This window comes from Dermacentor andersoni, chromosome 3 (assembly GCF_023375885.2).
Source record: "Dermacentor andersoni chromosome 3, qqDerAnde1_hic_scaffold, whole genome shotgun sequence".
In the NCBI taxonomy this organism is placed as follows: Eukaryota; Metazoa; Arthropoda; class Arachnida; order Ixodida; family Ixodidae; genus Dermacentor; species Dermacentor andersoni.
Window position 1 is genome coordinate 46,009,585 of NC_092816.1, and position 22,630 is coordinate 46,032,214.

General features: G+C 43.3%; 1 protein-coding gene across 2 annotated transcripts in view; it reads left to right on the forward strand.

Annotated features, from left to right (window-relative positions):
- Positions 1 to 22,630, forward strand: part of LOC126548741 (ribosome assembly protein METTL17, mitochondrial) — a 50,991-nt gene that overhangs the window by 13,498 nt on the left and 14,863 nt on the right. For both annotated transcript variants that reach the window (XM_050196894.3, XM_050196897.2), the window contains 5 exons: positions 614 to 708; positions 4,705 to 4,775; positions 11,489 to 11,596; positions 17,673 to 17,741; positions 19,486 to 19,530. In XM_050196894.3, the coding sequence (XP_050052851.1) occupies positions 614 to 708; positions 4,705 to 4,775; positions 11,489 to 11,596; positions 17,673 to 17,741; positions 19,486 to 19,530 (388 nt within the window). The remainder of the gene's footprint in view (positions 1 to 613; positions 709 to 4,704; positions 4,776 to 11,488; positions 11,597 to 17,672; positions 17,742 to 19,485; positions 19,531 to 22,630) is intronic.

Genomic DNA, 22,630 nt, shown 5'->3' on the forward strand with positions numbered 1-22,630 from the left:
AACTGCGAGGCTTTTCTTTCAAGGAACCCATATGGGTTCCCTTTGTAGCTATTGCTACAATTAGGTGGATGCCTCATTTTCCCTTTATTAATGAAGAAGCCTGCTCGGAAGACACCATTGCCAGTGTGCCCCATGAAGCCTCCTTGATTTCCATTTTTGGACGTACCCGGTAAGGCGTTGTCAGAATGGTAAAACTTTCCGAGCAGTGCGCTTACTGTTTTTTTTATTGTTAATTACCAGCACGTAGCTGGCCTCCTTTCTTATGAGCAATAAACTTTATTATGCTAGTTTGACTTGGTATGTGCCTGAATATTTTTTTTCGACATAGAAAACTTGCTTTTTGGGAGGAAAATATCCGATATCAAGTTTTAAAGAAGTAAGCAGTTTCGGCACAGAAATTGTAAGAATAATAAAACAGTTAAGGGGTTAAAGGAAAAGGTTACTTGCTCTCTCACAGATGGCTGTAATAAATTAAGCAAATTTACCTTACACAGTTTTACTGCTGTTTGGTATTCGCTGCTTGCTATTACACTAGAGGAGCAGGCATGCCTTAGCATTATCAGGCTTTTCACGGAAAACATTATTGTAATGATTTTTTTCTCCTCTTCAACAGGGCTGCAAGAAGTCTCTGGCCTAAATACTTCCAGGAATACTTCAGCATCGACATCTCAAATGAAATGCATGGATTGGCAAGGCTACTCGCCACAGGTAGGTACTTGCAATTTTTAATATTTGTACTGCTATAGGTCATAAACACTACTTCTTGTGCATCACAGCTTGCACGCATTATGAGAGTAAGAAAAGCTTTTTGAAGTCGCAAACAGTTTCAGGACATATTTCACTGCATTTTTGCCTACTTTCGCTTCCTTCTGCACAATGGCAACTGTACGGACAGCCGAGGTGCATTGGTGCAATAGTCATCATCCTGTTATCCCAGTTTTGATGGTGCATGAGAGGCCCATGCTGCTGAGGGTCGTAGATCATGTGATTTCTTGCACGAGCGAGGGTGAGACATGCAGAGGCCAGAAGCTAAGGCAAGAGGGCTGGTGCCTTGATTGAAAAGTGTGTTATAAGGTCTTCAGAGACATGAGCGATGTGCCCTTCCCTGCGGCTGCACAATGACGGAGCGAAGTGGACGCACTGTCACGCGTCGTTCAGACTGTAGCACTCATCTACAAACACTAGTCTGCAGAGGGTGATCACTGAATAGGTAACTAAAGCTGTCTAAAAAGCTCAGCATAACTAAATGTGTTTATACACGATTTCAATACATTGAAATTTCACTGCCACCATGAAGATATACAGTCGCCAACCGTTTATTCGGACCTCACGGGGACTGCGGAAATGTCCGAATAAACAGGTGTCCGAAAAAGAAGATTAACAAAGAAAAAACTAAATCCTTTATTTCCATGCACTTATTCGGGCTCAGCAGTAGGCTTGAAGAAATCGTGAAGGCGTCATTGCATGCTGATCCGTTTACGCGCAATCAGATAAGCCTGAATCTCGGAGAGGGTCATATGGTCACTATAGGCGGCTGAAAGCGCAGTCACTGCTCGTACGCGCTCCGCATGCGACGGCAGCGTAGCACATGGTGTGTCATCTTTTGACTCGGAGTCATCGTCCGTCAGTGCAGCAGACACCTGACGAATGATCTCACCGTTGTTGAGTCCTGCACATGTCAGTACAGCAGTGTCAGCACCTGTGAAACTGTCAAATGAGACAGTGTCCGGAATCGCAATGCTCGGCAGAAAATTTTCGGCGTCAGTAGGGAGCATATCGGAAGGCGATAAATCCTAGGCCTCCCGGCACCCACTTGCCGGCATTCCCCAGCACAATCTGTGTGGGCACTGTAGGCGCAATTAGACACTTGATGGATGTTTCCGTATACCACGTTGGATCACCGCAACCTCAACACAGCACACAAAGCAAACATCACCGCGCCATCACGCCGACACTAGTTGCACACATGAAAAACTTCGCCTACTCACAGCGTCGTGCACGAAGAAACAAACAAATCAGCGGCTGTATTGTCTTGACATGGCTTACTAAGCTGAGAACGGAACTGCTGTAGCAATGGCTGTAGCCACGAACCAGGCAGAAACGATGATGATGAGCGGAGATTTGCAGTAGCGCCACTTCGTGGGGCAGCAAGAAAGCTCCATTCAAAACAAAAATTGCGTTCAGTAAGTCGAACCATGCACCGGTCAGAGTCGGGGCATGGTGCTCTTGATTGAGTTGGCTCAAGGAGTGTCCGAAAAATCGAACGAGAGGTTGCAAGGTGTCCGAACTTTCGGCAGTTGTTATACATTATGGTCTATGGCAAGAATGGCGGTGCCGCGAAGCAGACCGAATAATCGAACATGTCCGAATTTTCGGAGTCTGAAAAATCAGTCGGCGACTGTACTGAGAAAATAAATTTAAACTTCAGGGAACACAAATGGCCAAATGGTTGAATTACATACATGTCCTTGCGAACGCACCTCTCAAATCACGCGCTGCACGACCAAGAGCGACCGCTGAAGTAGAGCAGTGTGATCATCATATAGAGGGGTCCGCTTCTGCACTGTTCATTTCTACCAAAGAATGTGTGACATGTACTTCAGTGCTTGTAAAGACACACCACAGTCTCACTTGTTGAGGCGATGCGGGCTTTTAGTGTTAAGGTTGAGATCACTATATTAAGGACAATTCCGCAGGCATGAGTTACTTGCTTAAAACATTTACAGTAAATAAAACCTCGTTAATTCGACTCTGGTTAATTTGGAAAATCGTACTTCGAACTTGCCCTCTGTTCCTGGCTGGTGTATGCATTACTTAATGCAGTCAAACTTTCTTTAATTCTGACTTACTAGACCACACATACAATAAGTCAGACAATCACCATAGTCATCAGCTGAAATCGTACGTGAATGATGGCAACGCTGGAATGCTGCGACCCTATTTTCGCCTTTAAAGCCTATATTCGTGCATTTACCTCCACTGCTCATAACACAATGTCAGTCGCGTGGCTTCATAACTGCGTAGTCACCACCCATGATTGCATTGATAGCACCTGTGGTTTCGTCCACAGCGGTTGCGGCAAACAGCAGTTTTGTTTTTACTCGAAGCGCGCGTCGGCCGCATGCATTCAAAACTGTGTAGTCACCATCCACAGTTGCATCGATAGCAACGCTGGCTTCGTCCGCAGTTGTTGCCGCAAATCATAGTTTCGTTTAGACTTGGTGGGCATGTCAACCATGCGCCTTCAGAACCGCAAGGTCACTGTCCACAATTGCGTTGATAGCGGCCGTGGTTTCATCCGCTGTGTTTGCGACGTGTAATTTTGTTTTGACTCGGTGCAAGCCTGTATTGTGATGAACGGGCGATCTGTTCGCGACCAACTCACGGGCAAAAAAAAAAATTGCAATGTGCGCAGTAGTGAAAAAGCGTATCTCACGAAGATGCACACCGCAACCGTGCTACGAAGGAAGTCGCAAGGCCCACACTGCTACAAGTGCTAATCAGTTACGAGACGATGAGAATTGCAGCTTCCGCATTAATATTGTGGAAAATGGAAACAGGATTTGCTGGTTCTTTCAGTAAACAAAAGTGTGTTGACGTTGTAAGCATTTGTGCATTGATACCGTCGATAATTCAACATTCAGCTAATTCAGACATTTTTTTCAGTTTCGTTAAATCCAAATTAACGAAGTTTTACTGGATATGCATAAAACAAAGTAAAGAATAAGCTTTTGTGTGTAAAGCATTTCAATAGAGTTGAGATATACGGCATGCGATACCTAGAGAGGAAATGGAATGGCCAGCATGCATTGCATCACAGTGAATGGAATGGCTCAAGAATATTTTTGTGCATTTATGTGTTATTGTGAGTTCCTCAGTCTAGATCTATGGCCTTTGATATTATATATGACATGCTGAACCAAAAATCATTGGACGCTTTAGGCACATGCGGCAGCAGCACTGCTCTGCTTATTCTTGTCTCGCTCACTCATTCAGTCTTGACAGTTTGTTCATGTGAGTGATGCCCTGATTACTGGGGGAATCTTTGTTAAACATGCTCACGTCCAACATGGTAGCCTTCAGAACAGTCATCAGGCCATGTAGAATTATTCTCACTTTGCATCAATTTCAAAAAAATTTTACCCAACACAGCTTCCAACTATAAGTACGACGTAATGCAAGCGTATCTGCACAACAGCAACCTCAGGTGGACTGCTAAGTGGCTTAGAGCTAGATACTTGTTATCCCAGCCGTAGCTGAAAATAAGGGTGTGTGAATAACAAATTTTCAATTTCTAAGCAAATTTGAATAATAAAGACCAAGTAGGAATTCAATTGAATATTTCTGGAGTATTTTTGAGACAAATACTATTAGTTTTGCAAAAATGCAAGCTTGTTCACCTACTAGAGGTGCGAAAAAAAATCAAGTTGATTGCATACGAAAGTGTACGTGTCATGACGCAAAGATGCAGAAAGGCGCCACGTGGAAGCAGAGCATTGGTACATTTTAGCACTCACTGTGGCTCGCTCATCTCGTATGCTGCTACTTTTGCACTTTTGTAGAACAAACATGCATTGAAGTGTTGGGTGTGTTTGTTAAGATGTTGTGTTAGATATAAGAATTGCTACTTTAATGAACTTGCTTGGTGTTTGTCGTGGTTCCCTCTGCAATGCTCAACAACTATGTGGCATTCTCAATATGTAGGTGGAAACGCCAATGGACAGGTGAAGTTTCGTTCCTTCTTTCAGCGAGAATTTCTTCCAGCCACTGATAAGGTGATTGCTCCCTCACTCTTCCACTTGCCTTTTGTTTCTTGCACCACTTTGATGTGGCAGTTGTATTAACACAGCACTAAATATGCAAGAAAGCTGCAGTTTCTTTTTGTGCATGCGCACACGTGTGATGTTTTGTACAACTTGTGGCAAAATGATCTTTCAGGGCCTCACTTACTTGCTCATTCATTCTAGTACTCACTCACCTTCCATACCAACCACATACTTGTTTATTTGTTCACTCAACACCCACTTTATAACTCACTCACCCACCAACCCGCCCACCCACTCGCTTACTTGCACAGCCACTGTCGCCACAGCTTGCTTGCTCGCTCGCTCACAAACATACAAACAAGCAAGCAAACTAGCAAAGTGTTTAAGCAATCATTGACGGCTACAAGAATACTAACTTAAGAGGAAGATTCAGCTTGGCCACTCCTATATATATACATGGGAACAGAAAAATTTATCTTGGCAGCCACTGCAACAATCTTTATATGGCTTGTTACATTTGAAAGAAAATGTTAAGATCTAGTGACTGTAGGAAGAATATTGCTCATTTGTTGAATTGTTGAATTGTTGAAAATTGCTAATTAAAAAAAAAAGTTGTCTATATCACATTTTCGACTCTAACTCAGTAGTATGTAAGGACATCACAATTCTGGGAACTGCACCTAATGGTAGTCCTCAAGTAGACAAAATTGATGTATTGTACATCACTCTGAAATATACCACTAATTTGTGAGTAGGGCTTTTGCATAGCCTTCGTAAACATGATATAAATCCGTATGCCACATTTGTTTGCTTTAGCTGCTCTAGCAGATGCAGTTTACAGAGCTTCAATATCTGCTTTTGGTGCAGAGTTCAGGATTTGTAAACTTTGTGCTTGAATTATTTTTTTCAACTTGCCAGTTTCTACCTATAGGGTTGTGTAAATGGTCGAAAAGTTCAAATATTCTTGATATTATATTTTTAATATTTGTATTCGATTTGAAAATACATATTCGACAATGTTTCAATATTTGGTTGGGTATGAATAATGGAATCAAATTGAATATGTTTCTGGCTTTGCAGGAGCAAACACGGTTCTTGGAATTCGTTTCTATCTTATCTAAGAATGTTGGCACTATTTTGTGCTGAATTTTGTGATGATGTTGTGCCGCTAGCGAAATTTAACTTGGAAAGCACACTTATCCACTGAACGGCTAAACTGTGCGGGAAAACCAGCCTCTCAGTAGCAACGGGCACGAGATTGCAGACAGCAAGAGTGCACTTTTAGAGCGCAGCTCTTAGTCGCGCGTTCCTGCAGTGTCAGCGCCCTACCTCGTAACCGAGTGAATGAACACAGCAAAATGTGAGAGTGGACACTGTGCGCAGCGGGAAATGAAAGATTGGATTATCGTAAACAATGTGAGGAGGAAAGTGCAGGAGGATGGTATGACGAAAACATGAGAAGAAATCCGTAGTGCCACGCACGACGGACTTTGCGGTGACGAAGGCTACGAGATGGCGCCAGAGTAGCATATGTCGTCTGTGCGGAAACGTGCTGCGTGAGCGGAGGTCTGCCTGTGGCGGCTGCTGTGAATCATGGCCACGCTCACTATTAGTGAGGCAGTCATGCCACACTTCGCTCCATTTGCAACGCACCGCTCGAGACAGATTATCTGCGCCAGCCAATATATACCGAAATGAAAACACATATAGAGGTGCGCTGAAATTTCGCATTAGGCAGTGCCGTAATCATCGGTGATTTTTTTCCTTTCATATTTTTTTTTTTTTCAGTGCCATCCCCAATTCTCAGCTTATTGCTGACTGCTGACAGCAAGTGTAATGAGTGATGTCTGGCACAGAGTCAAATGCCTCCGAATTTGTGGGCATTTTTCAATCAATCAATCAATCAATCAATATTTATTTTTGACAAAACAAATACAAGATGGGTATAAGTACACATTCGGAGGTCCCGAAGTAACAACTGTCGGGGGGACCTCCTAACAAAACATGAAAAGGGGATAGTAAGATCGTGGCAAACAGTGAGTCAATGTCATATATTATACAGTTTCTACATCGGAAATAAACGATAAGATAGGAAAAAAATCTGTTAGCAATATCACAGGTATATTCACATAGTTAAAAAGAAGAAAAATAATTGAATAAATCTTGAAAATAACATGCAACAATTCAAACGAGGATAAATGGCACGTAAAGCTAACAACGAGGAGAAGTATCAATTAAGGCAAAATTTAGTAACACGGTAATTGAAAAGTACATTGCGTAATGTTAAAGTGAACAACATACTAATTAATTCAAGGTTTGTTAAGGTATGCTACGCGTCAGTTAAAGTGTTCATGAAATGCTCCTTCGTTCTACGCTTGAATGATAATAATGTAGATGTCTTCATGTCAGATGGTATAGAATTCCAAACAGAAATGCCTGAAAACGCGACGGTAAATTTCCCATAGTTAGTTCTTGCTTTTGGAAGAAGAAGATTGAGTTGAGCTGAAAATCTTGTGTTGTTATAATTGATAAGGCTAGAGCGATTAAAACCTGGAATATTAAACTCGGTATTTATAAGACGAAACATAAGTAGCGACAGCTTATGATTGAATAACATGCGTAAAGGTAAAACATTTAGGGAACGGAATATTGGAGCAGAGGGATATGTATGCGATTGGAATGCAATTAATCGTAATGCCTGCTTTTGCAAAACTTCTAACTGATGAAGATGTGTGGTATATGTATTACCCCAAGATGACAGGCAGTATGAGAGATGACTGTGTATATACGCGTAATATAAAGACATGAGAATGGTTTGCTGGAAAAAAGAGCGAGTTTTTATTATGATGTGAATACCAAATGAGATTTTTTGAATAAGTGATTGAATATGGCACTGGAACTTTAGGTTTTCATCTAGTACTACACCAAGAAATTTAGTAGACGTGGATCTTGCAAATACATTATTATTTAGAGACACTACAATAGAGTCAATGTGCAAAGATTTAGAAGAATGGAATACCATAAATGTTGTCTTAGATGGGTTGATGGTTAGCTTGTTTTTTATACACCATGAATGAACATTCGTTAGGTCGGCGTTAAGTTTATCCTGCAATGCAAATAAATTTTTATCAGATGCGAAAATGGTGGTGTCATCAGCGTAAAGAAGGCAGTGCGCATGTGTTATTATTTCTGGCAAGTCATTAATGAATATGAGAAATAAAAGTGGCCCAAGTATTGATCCCTGAGGGACACCTGTATTTACAGTTTTTGATGAGGACAAGACACCATTAAGTTCGACTATATATTGTCGGTCAATTAGGTAGTTGCGAATTATTTGTAAAGGTGGTCCAGAAATGCCATATGATTCAAGTTTACTTAAAAGAATACGATGGTTAATTGTATCAAACGCCTTGGTGAAATCAATAAAGAGAGCACCAACTAAGAGGCCTTGATCGATGGCTAATTTGACCCTCTCAGTAAATGTAATAAGCGCTAATTCAGTTGAAAAATTGTCACGAAAACCAAATTGATCAGGAGTTAAAAGATTAAATTTGGATAAGTATTTAGTTAAGCGATTATGTATAAGTTTTTCAATGACCTTACTAAAGAAAGACAAAATGCAGATAGGACGATAATTGCTCGTGCACTTATGGTCACCTTTTTTAAATACTGGGATTATTTTACCTGTCTTGAGGCGATTAGGAAAGTTGCCATCTATAAATAGTCTATTTACTATATGTGCTAACGCAAGTGAGATTTCGTTAGACACAAGCTTAATACTAGAGGGGCGTATCAAGTCGAGGCCCGGACCGGTTGTTTTCAGAGAATTGATAATGTTACATACTTCCAGCGGTGTAGTGGGGAACAGGTAAAATGAATGGGAACAGCGCGGAAAACTAAGCAACGTTGAATCAGGCTGACTACCGTCTGCAATACTAAAATGGTCACTGAAAGCATTAGCTATGTCTTGAGGGTCAGTAATATTAGCAGAATTGTGGTTTATACACGATATGCGATTTTTAGTTGTACTGATGTTTAAGAATTCTTTAATAACCTGCCAGTTTTGTCTGGTATCACTTCCATTTTTTCTAATTTTATTTTCGTAGTAATTACGCTTGACATTTTTTAAAGTGGCTGTTAGAACATTTGAATATGTGTGGAAGCGCAATCGCAACGCATTATTGAATGGCTGGACTTTAAGTTTCTTACGAAGATTATCTCTTTTTTTAATGGACCGCAATAAAGAATCACTAATCCAAGGCTTTCTTGGCGAGCTAAACCACCGCGTCACCGTAGTGTTACTTGTACATAAGTTAGAGCATTCAGATATTTTTGCAAAAAAACATTCAAAAGCCCTTTCACCACATTGCTCTTCAAGCACGTCAGCCCAGTCAATTGCACGAATCATACCAGTGAATTTATTAGAATCAAAGAAAGTCCTGACATATTTTGCTGGTTGAGAAGGCGTTACGGAACCTATGCAAAAAAATATAGGGTAATGATCTGTTACGGCATATTCCACTATTCCAGCTGTGCTAAGATCAGTAGGTATGCTAGACAGTACATGGTCAATTAAAGTATTAGGTCCGCCTATTTCACACCTCGTTGGAGCTGTAATTTGTGAGGAGAGACCGCAGCTAAGATAAGTACGTAAGTACTCAGAGCAACATTGACTGTCAGGGCTGATAATGTTGATGTTAATGTCGCCACATATCACAATATCCTTGTTTTCATCAGTGATTGTGTTTAGTAACTGCTCAAATTCTTTACAAAATTCGATGTAAGAGGAAGAAGGTGAGCGATAAATGCATGCAATTATGATGTTACGTTTGGTAGGCAGCTGCAGGTTATTACTCTCTACTTCTAGCCATACTGATTCACAGAGGCAATGACGAAAAAAAAGATCATGGCGACGTTTATATGACAATGAAGATTTTACTAAAATGGCCGAACCGCCACTACGATAACCTTCACGATGACAATATTCAGGAGTGTAACCTGAAAGACCGTATAGATTCCCGTCATGAGATGATAACCACGTTTCAGATAAGCATACGAAAGAGAACGCATGATCAAGACTGCAAAGAAGAGCGATGAGATCATCGTGATGTGGTATTTTAAGGCACAGGCCGACAAAGATAGGTAGTGGGAATTACTCAATTTTCCAAGTTAAGATGAGCCAAATACACAATCTATTAGTGTAACGGCTTACTAGTCTAGTTTTTTAACATTGACAATGCAATTCCGATGTTCCACCATAACAAATTAACCCAACTTGCTAATAAAATGCCTGTGTATATCATTATTTGACATAGGAAGCTAAGTATTCGTATTCGATTCGTATTTGAAAATTTTTATATTCGTACACCCGTAATTTCTGGGAAGTTCCTAAAAAATTCCAGGTTCTAATTCGAACTTCTCAGAATTATAATGAGCTTAAAAGCTCATTATAATTTAGCTTTTTCACTCAAATGCAACAAATTTAATTCAAATTGGTCCAACAGTTGTCTCGTAAAAGCATACCTGCATCTTACATGTATTTGAATAGGGAAATCCAAGTTGCCCTTGAGCTAGAGCTTCCTCTTAACATGACAATGCAAATAATAAACATTGGCATACATGGTATGAATAAGTGCACTTACATGATGCAGTTACTTAGCCTCAGAACTTTCATTGCAGCGGTTAAACAGTTGCCAAACTGTATTCCTAGGGTGAGATCGCGCGAGCATCGTGCTTTCCAAATGGTTGCTTTGCCTCCTACATCACTGAGCAGACAGTGTTTAATTGGCATTCCTGCCTCACCTTATTGATGACTGCTGACAAAAGCACAACATTGGCAAACCATAAGCATGCAAGTGGCCGTTTGTAAAGCGATGTGCTTGCGCAGTCTTACCCCAGCTTTGTTCACAGTGCGGATGCCGAAATTAGTACGGAACACTGTGCAGTCAGGACAGCAGTGTTTTTCTGTGGCTGTAAATGTTGAACATTCCACCTTAAACAAGACATTTGGTCACATCCCCTGTGCCAAGTGTCTGTTAGGGTGATACCACTGTTATTAGGACAGGTGACAGGCAGTAGTTTGACTGTGCCAGATATAGTGAGTACAGTGCAAGAAGCAACAGGTCAGAATCACGAAGCTGGTAGTACTACCACAAAGTGACTGCACTTGCTCAAATGCTCCGTCTTCTCGTAGGATTGAAAGAACTTTTTTTTTGAACAAGTTGTTATGATTCACTGACATGATAACTTGCTTACCCACTCACGAACTTGCTCACATACTCATATTCAATAACTCACTCACCTACTGACTGACATGTTTACAGACTCACTCACCTACTCATTAACTTGATTACTCACTTACTGACCCACATACAAAAGCACACGTGTACGCACAAATGCTATAAAGGTTCCCATCTCCAAAGAAAAACTGCTTATCCTTCCTGAGTGGTAAAACTGAGACAGAGTGCTTGAACGCAGTAACCATGCATTATTTAACTGTGTAACAAGCTCGGATAGATTTTTTCCATGACATGCTGAGACTGACTGCTTGGCATTCGTTGCTCACACATCACTTGCTTCTGTTCATGTGCTTGTTTGTAACCATGATGAAAAAAAGGTAATAAGGTTGTATGATCACTCCAGAGTAACCTATTTTAATTTCTTTAATGTTAACATTTTTGGTCAGCATTAGTGTGATCTACTTGCCATTTGTTCTTCCACAGATCGCCTTTGACCTCGTGGTTAGTGCATTCTCGCTCATGGAGTTACCCAATGCTGTACAAAGGCTCGAAACAGTGGCCAGCCTGTGGGGCAAGACTAACGGCCTACTGGTACGGATCACTGTTGTGTCGCTGCTGTTTGAGTTGTGAGCGCCATTATCAGTCCCTAGATGTGATCTGTTTTCATAAAAGGTTTTCCCTTGTGCATTTTTGTGTAGAGCCGGCGCCACTGTTACTGATTGCTTTCGTTGATCAATGGCTCATGTGTCTCTACATCGGCATGAGTTTCTAGAGCATCTTTCTACGTTTGCGTTGCATGAAACCATTTAGATTGCAGCAAATGTAAACCGAGCCAAGACTTCCATCTGACGACATAATGCGCAGCAGCGTTGACATATTAACTGGGTAGTTTACTATACGCACATGCTATTAATACTTCAGAATGGGGATATGTCTTAAGCGGGGAGCCGGGTCTTTGAAAAAATTAATTCTTCTTTGAGATATATAGTGGTGCAAACTTCTACATATACACTTGAACCTTGTGATAACGAAACGGGATGCAAGAAAATAATAGATATAGTAAAGTACTATATGCAATTTCCCTTGAAATCCCTACAGAGTCCATGTATTTTAAACCTTGTTTTAACAAAAAATATTTATCTGCCAATAGATATAGCGAGCTAGATTAGTCTCCAAAATAAAAAATACTGACCGTTGTACACCGAGCATAGCAAATTCACTGGATTCCGAACTCGTTCGGTGCGGCAGTTCAGTGTTCTCATGTCAAATATGCCACACCACTGCACTACCGGTGGCTGCGCACAGGCAGCATTTCTTTCTTATCTTAGTGCATCTCTCTTGCTGCGACACGTAGCTGCTCCGAGATCGCAACCCGAGAGGCCGTGCCTAGCTGCACCGCATATCAATGATGGTGCTTGCTCGTGGCATGCTAAAATCAGTGCCTCCACTTCTGTCGCACACTGCAGTGCGCTGCACTCTGCTGACGCAACTAGGCATAACCTCCAAGATTGTGTTAAACCCGCATGAGCCAGCGCGCTCACGCAAGAGAGCCACTAGGCCATTAAAAATCTGCGGATCGGATAGTTTCACTTTCAGTGGCCGAATGCGTCCGTGTTTCTGGTGCCCTGCCAAGCTCTGGCGCACGAATATAGTAGAACCTCATTGATACATTCCCGTTACGAACATTTTTCTGGCGCCAAAATTCGCAGCTGAGAACACAAGAAATGACCAAATAGAGTTACGCTCATATTTTACCGGTTCACGCGTTTCAGGAAAGCACAATTTTTCGGCACCAATGTTCCATACCGTATTTACACAATTGTAAGTCGACCCCCCCATATTGCGTGACAGAAGAAAAAGGAAAAAAAAGAGAGCATACCCGAGGGCGCATTCGATAACGAAAATTTAGTAGTAGCTGACATGGTCACTGGATTACTGGTCTTCACTAGTGCTGCTATCGTCATAATTGCTGCGGTCCCACAGCGCGTCGTGGTCCAGCAAAATTTCACATTTGGCAAATGACCGCACCAGGACATCTTGTGAAACAACAGCCCACGCCGAATGCATCCAACCGCATGCAGCCGTCAGGGAGGTTCTTTTGACAGGTCCGGTTGGCGCAATTTGGCGGTCTTCTGCTGCCAGCCACTTGTTCTCATGGCGGAGCAAGGCCTTAAAATTAAGGTGAAGGTCTGGGCTTGTTTCATGACCATGTAGCACTTGACTGGCAGGGACCGATCACGCGTTTCAGCGACGTACATGCACGCCGCAAGCTTAGCCTACAGCTCCGGAAAGCGTCCAGACTTCGGCACGTGGGAAATTTCTCACTTGCCATCACAGGTGAAAATTTTGCTTCGCTGCAGTCGCCATTCTCGCACCACCCATTCAGAAACATCGAAATTGCGGCCCGCTGCGCAGTGATTTGTTTCTTCGGCGTAAAGGATGGTAGCCCTCTTGAACGCTGCTGAGAACGAGTGCCGAATGATTAGTGGGCCTGGAGCACTCATGATGACTGAGGAAGCATATAAGTAGCATGTAATCGGTAGTCAAGTGGAACGAGTCAAACCAATGCCAATGCCTTTCAACAGAGAACGAGAAAACCGCGAACGGTGTCTGCTTTACCATGAACTACCGATACTCCCCGCAAGCGCCGCCATTCTGAGGGTGCTGCCGCAAATGGGAACAGCGGCGCTTCCATCAACTATCGACACCCCCCCATGAGTGTTGCATGCACTGTAAAACTCTCGAAAATGCTGAAAAACCCTTCCAAAAAGCAAACAAACACGCGGGATAATGAAAAGATACGGGTAGGATCATAGAGCAAACATAAAATTGTAACTACGTTGTAGCTCCCGTTGGTCTCGCTCTTTTGGTGGGGCCATGTTTTGGTTTCGATTGTAAGTCGACCCCCCAACTTCAAACTTTGAAATTTAAAAAAAGTGGTCGACTTACAATCGTGTTAATACGGTACGTCGCCAATCTACAATTGTATGATACCTGTCCTAGACCTCACGTAAACAAGAAAATGTGCAAGGCACGCGCGTCCGAGAACAGGATGTAGCTGCCCATCGCAGAAGCTTCACCATAACACTCGCCCGACCATCTAACATGAGAATGCCGGCGCGCACTCAGTTGCTCATTTCGGTACCAGCAAATCTCCAGTGTCATCGCACACGGCATTCATAGCTGTCGCCAGCAATCCTATCGCAATAAGCATCTTTGCCTTTGACAGTGCGTGGTGCCATCGGAAGCGTAGCGCACGCTTTTAACAGGCGATAATCGAAATGCGCTGTCATTCCCTGCTGCAGATGGCGATTCTATACGTTTTCCGGCTGCTAGATCCCATCTGAACAAGAGAAGGCGCCAGGCAAGCGCGATCGAGAACAGTATATAGCTGCCTGTCTCACATAAAAACGATGGTGCACAGTTTCTTATTCTGGTACCAGCAAATCTCTGACCGAGTCGTTGCGTGCCTGATTCACAGCTGTCGCCGCCAAACTTATTGTGATAAGCATTTTCACCTATCTGTTTTACAGCGCATGGTGCATAGTGTCTTTGGTAGCACACTGCATGCACACTTTAATGTGCAATAATCCAAATGTGTGGCCATTCTCTTCCGTAGGCGGCGCGATGTGACCACGTGTTAAAGCGAAAGCTTTACTATGCCAGCCAGCGAGCCATTTCGGCTCGTCACGCCGTATGCCGTATGCAGGCAGCCGTATGCCATATGCCGTGGCCGACGAACGACCTTGAGCCGTCGTTGCTTTGCAACACGGCTCCAACACTCCAACAGATGGCGTCGCTGCTCGCTTCATCAGATGTGCTCCGCTGGGATAGAGGGAGAGGAGGTGTCGCTTCGAAGGGGGTGTATATATATATATATGTGCTTCGCCTCAGTGTATTTAGACGTTACGGAGAGTGCGAAGGAGATGCAACAATGACAGAACGAAGCGAGGAAGAGACAACACGCTCAAGAGACACCAGAAGAACACGCTGCACAAGTCGAGAGGCGTCGTAACGAAGATGCGGGTAGAAGAAGTCGTGCCACCTCCCGGAGTGAATCTTCAACTGCGGAAGAGACCGCTTTGAGTTCTCGAGATCGTCAGAATGAGACGCTGCGTAGACGACGTGCCGAGGAAACAGAGGAAGAACGTGCAAGAAAACTCAAGACCAGAAGCGTAGTCATGCAGCTCTTGCTTTCGCAATTCAACTTTGGTTAACCAGAGCTAAACCACAGGCAATATTGCTTTGTCAGCATCCGCCGTTGCCCACCAGCTCGATTTCGTTTCAGTTTTCTGTGACCCTCTTAAACCACCAGACAATGGGAAAACAAAATGCGTCTCTGGCTGCCTGAGCACCACCAATGCAATGCGCGTTGGCATCTTGCACCACAACGATCCATGCGACGCTTCACATTACGTAGCTCTCAACAATAGTTGAGTCTCTCAAAACTTTTCTAGTTAGTTGAGCTCGTATGTTTTATCAGTTAGTACCGTTTTCCTCGCAGTTTTTTCCAAAATGTGTGAAGAAGGTTCTACTACTTCAACAGGTTTTACAGCAATATAGCAAGCCAAGTGGAAAGTGGAAGCAAAAGATCATAACATTGGAACATAAGGGCACTATCGCAATGGCTGTCGTATCGGGTCCTAAAAGTCGCGTGTTGCACACGCCGAAGCGTCTTTTTGGCGGCTGTTTTCTTTAATTTTCATAACATAAGTGGCTGTGTAGTGGTTCGGCAGGCCGCGTAGTCCTAGTCTTCTATGCATGTTTAAAGTTGTGCATGCATATAATGCAGTAATGAATATAAGGAAGTAATTGGTATAGCAAAGTCATTTCTGATTCCCTTTTAACTTCATTATAACAAGGTTCAAGTGTATGTAATGTAATGTGTTTATTTTGAATATGCAGTCCAATTTTATTTATCTCCTCTGGTTCTAATTTGATGCGAGCTTCCTTTAAATAATTTATTGCATTGGTTTGCAAAATATCTGTTCGTGAAGTTTCACTAAACAGAGTACCAATGGCTTCTCTATGAATCGAGGAATGTAATAAGACCAACCTTATTGCTTTGTCTTACCTAGAACAACAGTTGCGGGGCTTCAAAGCTAGTCACCAGAAAAACATTTTGTTGTGTTTCAAATTCAGTACCTCACGACTTGTGTTCTAGGTAAGGCAGAGCTATAAGGTCTATCGTATTGAATTCCTTGAAAGATACAGAAGCCATTGATACCTTATTTAGCGAAATCTAGGGAGCAGATATATTGCAAATCTTTGCAGGAGATAATTGAAAGTAGCTTGCATAAAATTTGAACTAAAGGCAATAAATGTAAATAGACCTTATATTCGATATGAGCTCACAACATTACATATATGTACAAGATTTCATCACTGTACCTCCAAGAATAAAGATTTGAAAAATTTTTGGATGACGTGTCTCGAATGTAATGCTGAAAATGTTTTTCAGTCTCTTCAACTATAAGTGGAATTATCACGCCAATGCCAAGCTTTCTATGTATTTTTGTCTCCGCTAGTAGCAATTTAAGTAGCAATTACTTGTGGGACAAGGATTACACTCCGACATATTGACATGGAACAAATAGCTTCCCATTGAAAACTTTTGGCACACCACAAGCAAACAACATCAGAATGAGAACGGAGGTTCAATCCCCTGTCACAGCGGCCGCATTCTGATGGTTGCTTAATGCAAAAATGCTCTTGTACTTAGATGTTTAGGTGCACACCAAAGAACATCAGGTGGTCAAATTTACATTAAAAACTAGAATGTAGGTAGAGTATTTAAAAAGAAAATTATCAGCAGAGATCAGCCATTCCTCCAGCTCTGAATTTATTTGTGCTAATGACAGCAGCGGGATCTCACAGTGGACAACAGCACCACCTGCTAAAGAACAACTGGTTCCTTGCAAAGCACACACTCTCATGCTTGCGTGCTACAGTATTGCATGTCACCACCTCTGAAGTAGATGCCGAGATGTCACCAATCTCGGCTCCTACCTCATGCAGGTCACCCGGTGCCAAAGTAGATCGATTGGACAGTGCTTAATTCATTTGTAGAGGCGAAGTCTTACAGGTAATATTTACGATAGAGACCAAATGAAAAAAAAAAATAGTACGTCAAAAACATGTGATGCACTTCTTTCACTGCTACCATGTAAAATACCTTCTTTTTCGAATGAGCTTTCATAATGTAAGCAGCATGTCAGCATCGTCTACCTGTACACACTGTAATCGTCTTGTAATGACAGTGGAGATGGCACTGGTTCTGACATTGCTAACACCACAAACACAAGTTTCAGCTTTGTGCCTGCTTGCAGGCGATTTTCACATTATTTTTGGTTCATGTTAGAGTTTTGTATATACAGTAACTACATGAGAATGAACACACCATTAGCATTAGTCAACATCTGATGATTGGGTCACACTGTGTAGAAAGCTTTTGTGGTCTTCTTTTGTAAGTAGGGACAGTTTCTGCTCCTGAATTGCAACTTAGTATTTATTGCAGTGTTAGTCTGTACTTCTATTTTTAAACCTAAAGTGGTTGAAATACATGATTTCCAGGCATACGAATGTTTTCAGCTTATGTGAGATGCATGGCTGCTGTACTTGTGTAAATCTTCAAGATAGCCATTATGCCCTCTCTTTTTTATGACAGGTTCTTGTTGAAAATGGGACACAAGCTGGACATAAGGCCGTTGCTGAAGCACGTGACTTCATACTGATGGTTAGTCTTCCTATTGCCTTTCTATTACAGTGAAACCTCGTTAAACCGTAGTTGGCTGGAGCTTGGAAAAAGTATGTGCTAAACGGCAGTGCTATTTAACCGAAATAGCATGAGATCGACCACTTACCTGTCAACAATGTAACTCAGAGAGAGAGTGATGAAAGGGGAAAAAAAACATGCAGTATTTATTCACTTCGCGCGATAAAAGTGTTATTTTCGTTTGATGCCGCAGCGGCCTAGCAGCAACAACAGTGGCCTCAAACTTACTGATGCTAAGAGCCAGCTTTTCAGCAAGCCCCCTCTTCTCGGCAAACACTGGCATGGCAGATTCCTTGTTGGCGTTACGAATTCTTGATGCACGCGCGCGGTAGCACTGCAGAAGTCGCGGGGCGCCTTTTTCACTGTGGGGCGCTGTTCTCGTCGCCACGATTGCATTCATGAGGCTGACGTAATGCGCAGCTTCTGCCGCTGTCAAGCCTGTATCGCCCCGTGCTGTAGCTTTCTGTGTCGTCCTTGTCACTGTCGCTAGCCGACACTTCGGCAACAACAGAGGCAACGATGGCGAAAAGTCGAACCTCGTAGCCGACATCCCTTCGCAGTCGCAGCAGTGCTGCCGAGCAACTTCTTTGCATTCCAAATGCTGCACACCATAGTGAACAGCAGATCCCTGTCGCATGCCAGCGCAGACTTCTTTGTGTCATGTTCGATAGCACGAACAATGTCTAATTTTTCTTCTATGCTGAGCATCCGGAGTCTTTTTCAGCCAAGCTTCGGCATGACGTGATTCCTCGCATTCACAATGCCACAACGCTCTCTGGCATGCTGCAGAAATGACGTTGATGTTGATGTGGCTTCATGCGTGAACACACAGGGCACTTGGAGGCCATTGTTCCGATCTCTGAAGCTTGTTGTTCCGCCAGTCTGCCTGACAGAGAAGGCACATCGCCGTGCTTGCGCGACGAAAAGTTGAAACATTACATGTTAGCCGATACATAAGCATTAAGCTGGTACGGTTTATGCGGATACAAAAGACATTATGTTCAATGGCCGCTGAGTCGGGGATTTGACTTTGATACTTTAAAACAAAACTTCTGTTTAAGCAGGTACAGTTTAACGAGGTTTTACTGTATTAGGTGTTATGTGCGAAAGGCGAGGGAAGTGAATTCACATTTTATTTTTCGTGCATTGGGCATTTTTGCATGCGGTGCGTCAGTAGGTGGGGTTGGAGGCATGGTACTGGTGAGGGATGTTCCAGATAATCACATAAAAAGAGAAGAGCTCACAATGGCCATTTTTGGGACAGAAAGGTTGCACAGATCTGGATTGAGCACCGCACCTCTTGGATTCAAAACAGGTGCAGAATTGATTTAGCCACACGTGCACACGTCGCATTATGCATTCCATAAAAACCTGGCTGTATCCATTTTGAAAACTGCATTTAATCGAAGGAAGTCCATTTTTTCGATTTTGGCTTGTGTACAGTCAGTTAGGTGGCCCCGAAAGATTTGTGTTAGGGGAAGGGGGTAATTTCAGATGGCAGCAAGAAAAAGCACGCCACCTTTTCAGTGTGTTCATGCATATGCTGCTGTGTGTGAAGGCGTGATATTTGGTTGGGATGCTCAAGGCATAGTCATCTGTCTATGCTGAAATAGTTTGTTTATTGGGTTCAGAATAGTTCTTGGGGCTCCTTTTAATGAGTTCTTTTAAGTGTACATGCTAACACTTGGCATGTTGTTTTCTTCAGATCAGCAAGGACGGCGGTCAAGAACCTGCTCAAGTGTTGGCTCCTGTAAGTAACAGGCAGTTCGAAAGTTGGCTTTGGCCTTCGTACATGTTTTTCGTTTTCTGAGTCTCACTAGACATCAGTGAGAAGCTGTAACAACTGTACCAGTAAGAAGACTGCGAAGAGAACTATCACCGTTCAGAACTAGCAGCTGTTTAATTTCGGGGTAATACTGTAGAATGTCTTTAATAAGATCTTGTTACATACAATTTCCTGGTGCCATTGTTCGTGCTCGAACATAAATAATGACCCAGTAAAGTTATGCTTATATTTTACTGGTTCATATGTTCCCGGAAAACACAATCTTTCCACACCAACGTTGAGTACATTGCCAAACTGTAGTTGCATGCTACATTTTCAGGCTGCTAGATCCAGAGTAAACAAGAAAATACGTGAGGCGCACGCAATCAAGAACAGTAGCCACCTGCCGCAGCTACACTCCTCATGTGATAACATTGACACACATTTACTTTCTTTATCTGGCACCAGCAAATCACCTCCCAAATTGTTGTATGAACAGTCACAGCTATTGCCGGTAACCATATCGTGATAAGCATCTTAACCTATCTATATCACAGTGCGTGGTGCCATTGGAAGCATACTGCACACTTTTAATAGGCAATAACTCAAATGCGCCACTCTTTCCTGCTGCAGATTGCGATCATATGATATGTTTTCTGGCCGCTAGATCCCATGTAAATAAGAAAAGGCGTGAGGCGCAAGTGGTTGAGAAATGTAGTGGCCCACCACATCCATTTCTCCACAATATTCACCTACCTGTCTCCCACGAAAATGCTGGCGTGCACTCAGTTTTTCATTCGCGTACCAGCAAATCTCCTCCCAGGTCGTCGCATGGCGCATTCATTGTTATCGCCGCCGAACCTATTACTGTAAGCACCTTCATCTATCTGTTTTGCAGGGTGTAGGGCGTTGTGATCTTGGAAGTGTGCTGCACGCTTTTAGTAGGAAGTGATAAACCAAATGCATCTCCGTTCTCTGCTGTATGCGGCATGTTGGGCGCATACCATTTTGCTCCAGTGGCATCCGGTGTTGCCCGCCCAGCTCGATCTCATTTCAGTTTCCCGTTGGCATCTTATAGCATCATACAATAGGAAAACAAAAAAATGGATCATGGGCTGCTGTAGCCCTACTAGCTTGATGTGTGTCAGCGGCTTGTGCCTTGTGCCACAATGAATGCACAACACTTTACATTACGAAGAGTTGGTACAGTTGGGTGTCAAATAGTTTAAGGTGGAACCCCAATTATATGACTGACTTTCTTGGAACTGCAAAAAAGCGTCGTAAAATGCAAGCGTCTTAAAATGCAAACATAATTTATACCTATAAAAATACTACTTATTTCGCATGACGGATTTACGAGAAACTTCAATGTAACCTATTACTCTGCAGGGCTTGGAAACCCAAATTACCAAAAAATTAAATGCGATAAGAATTAATGCTGCAGTACAGGTACCTATCATGCTTTATTCAAACGAACTTTTACGGCACTCCACTATCCACTGCAACAATTCCCACCAGCCGGCACGAACTTTAAAAGAAGTCGCTAAGTTTCTTTTGGACCTTGTTTGATCCATGAACCAATAGCTTTTGCTCGAGTTGGGCAGTGTCAAAGACGAGGTCCTCTGCGGCGTCGCGTGAAGCGACGAAGTTTCGGATGCTGTCTATGTGCCGTAGCACCTCGGCGAACATGGTAGGCACAGGCACGGCATCTGTGGCGTTGTCGTTGTCCTCGTTTGATGTCGCAGCGGTGTCGGCACTAGGCAAAGCCTCCTCGATGGCGTCATCCAGCGACACCTCGCCGCAGATCGCAACGTTGTCGTCGGCCTCCACGTACTCGGTGAAGGTCGTGGTGAGGTTTAAACCCTCGAAATCGGCAGCGGTGACGCCTGCATTGGCCTTGAGTGGCATCGAGGTTGTTGCGTCCCCAGCAGAGGAGGCACTCTCTCGCCTAAAGCCACAGTGCTTGAACGAGTTAGCGATTGTGCTTCATGACACTGCATTCCACAAACTGGCAATAAAATGCATGGCATGGCCCACAGTGATCTTTTTTTTTCTGACTCACTGCACTCCATAGCCACCAGCCAACGCTGCACTAACTGCTTCTGGTACCCTTGCTCGACACACTTAATGATGCCAGCATCCAGCGGCTGCAGCTGGCTTGTGCAGTTGGGTGGAAAAAAAAACCTTTATGTTCCTCAGGCAGGACGTGTCGGGTGGTTGGCATGGTGCGTTGTCCAAGAAAAGCAGTATTTTCCTTGCCTTAGCCCCCATTTTTCTATCCAGCTGCTGCAAAAAATTCCTGAAGAGCGAAGATGTCACCCACACCTTTTTGTTGAAGTTGTAGCTCCATGACAGCATCTTCAAATTCTTAAAGCACTGTGGCTTTGCAAACTTTCCAACAATGAGCACGGGCAGCCTCTCGGAACCGTCCTTGTTAGCACAGTATAGTGCCGTCACACGCTCTTTACTACGCTTGCCACCATGACAGCTGTCACCCTTAAATGCAAGGGTTTGCTCGGGCTGCATATGGTAAAAAATACCACTCTCATCAGCGTGGAAAATGTGGCAGGGCTTGTATGCAGCAATTATCTCCGGCAGCAACTCCATCCATTCGTTCACCATCGAAATGTCCATAGAAGTGCTTTCTCCGGAGGAGCGGCTGTAGACAATCCTATTTCGTTTTTTAAAGCGGCCACCCGTTCGATGCCTGAAAGTCATCGATGCCCAGACGAAATGCCACAAGGTCCGCCTTTTCTTTTAGAATCGCGCCGTCAACGTTGATCTGAGCTCAGTGCTTGATGCAGCCACTTGACGAGAACTTTTTCTAACTTCTCGTGCTGTCCTTTTGGTGCTATCCGCTTGAGCCCGAACATGTTGGCATTCTTCAATATCACTGCTTTGTTTGCCAGGTTCATCTTAAGCGAAGATTCGGGTATCTCAAGGTCCCGGGCAACGCTGGCTTTCATGGCTCCGTGCCGCTTTTCATCTTTCTCGATAATATGCAGCTCATCGCCGAGCGACAGAACTGTCCACTTTTGGGACATCATGCGTCATGTTGCTCCACACAACTCGGAACCTCCGCTGA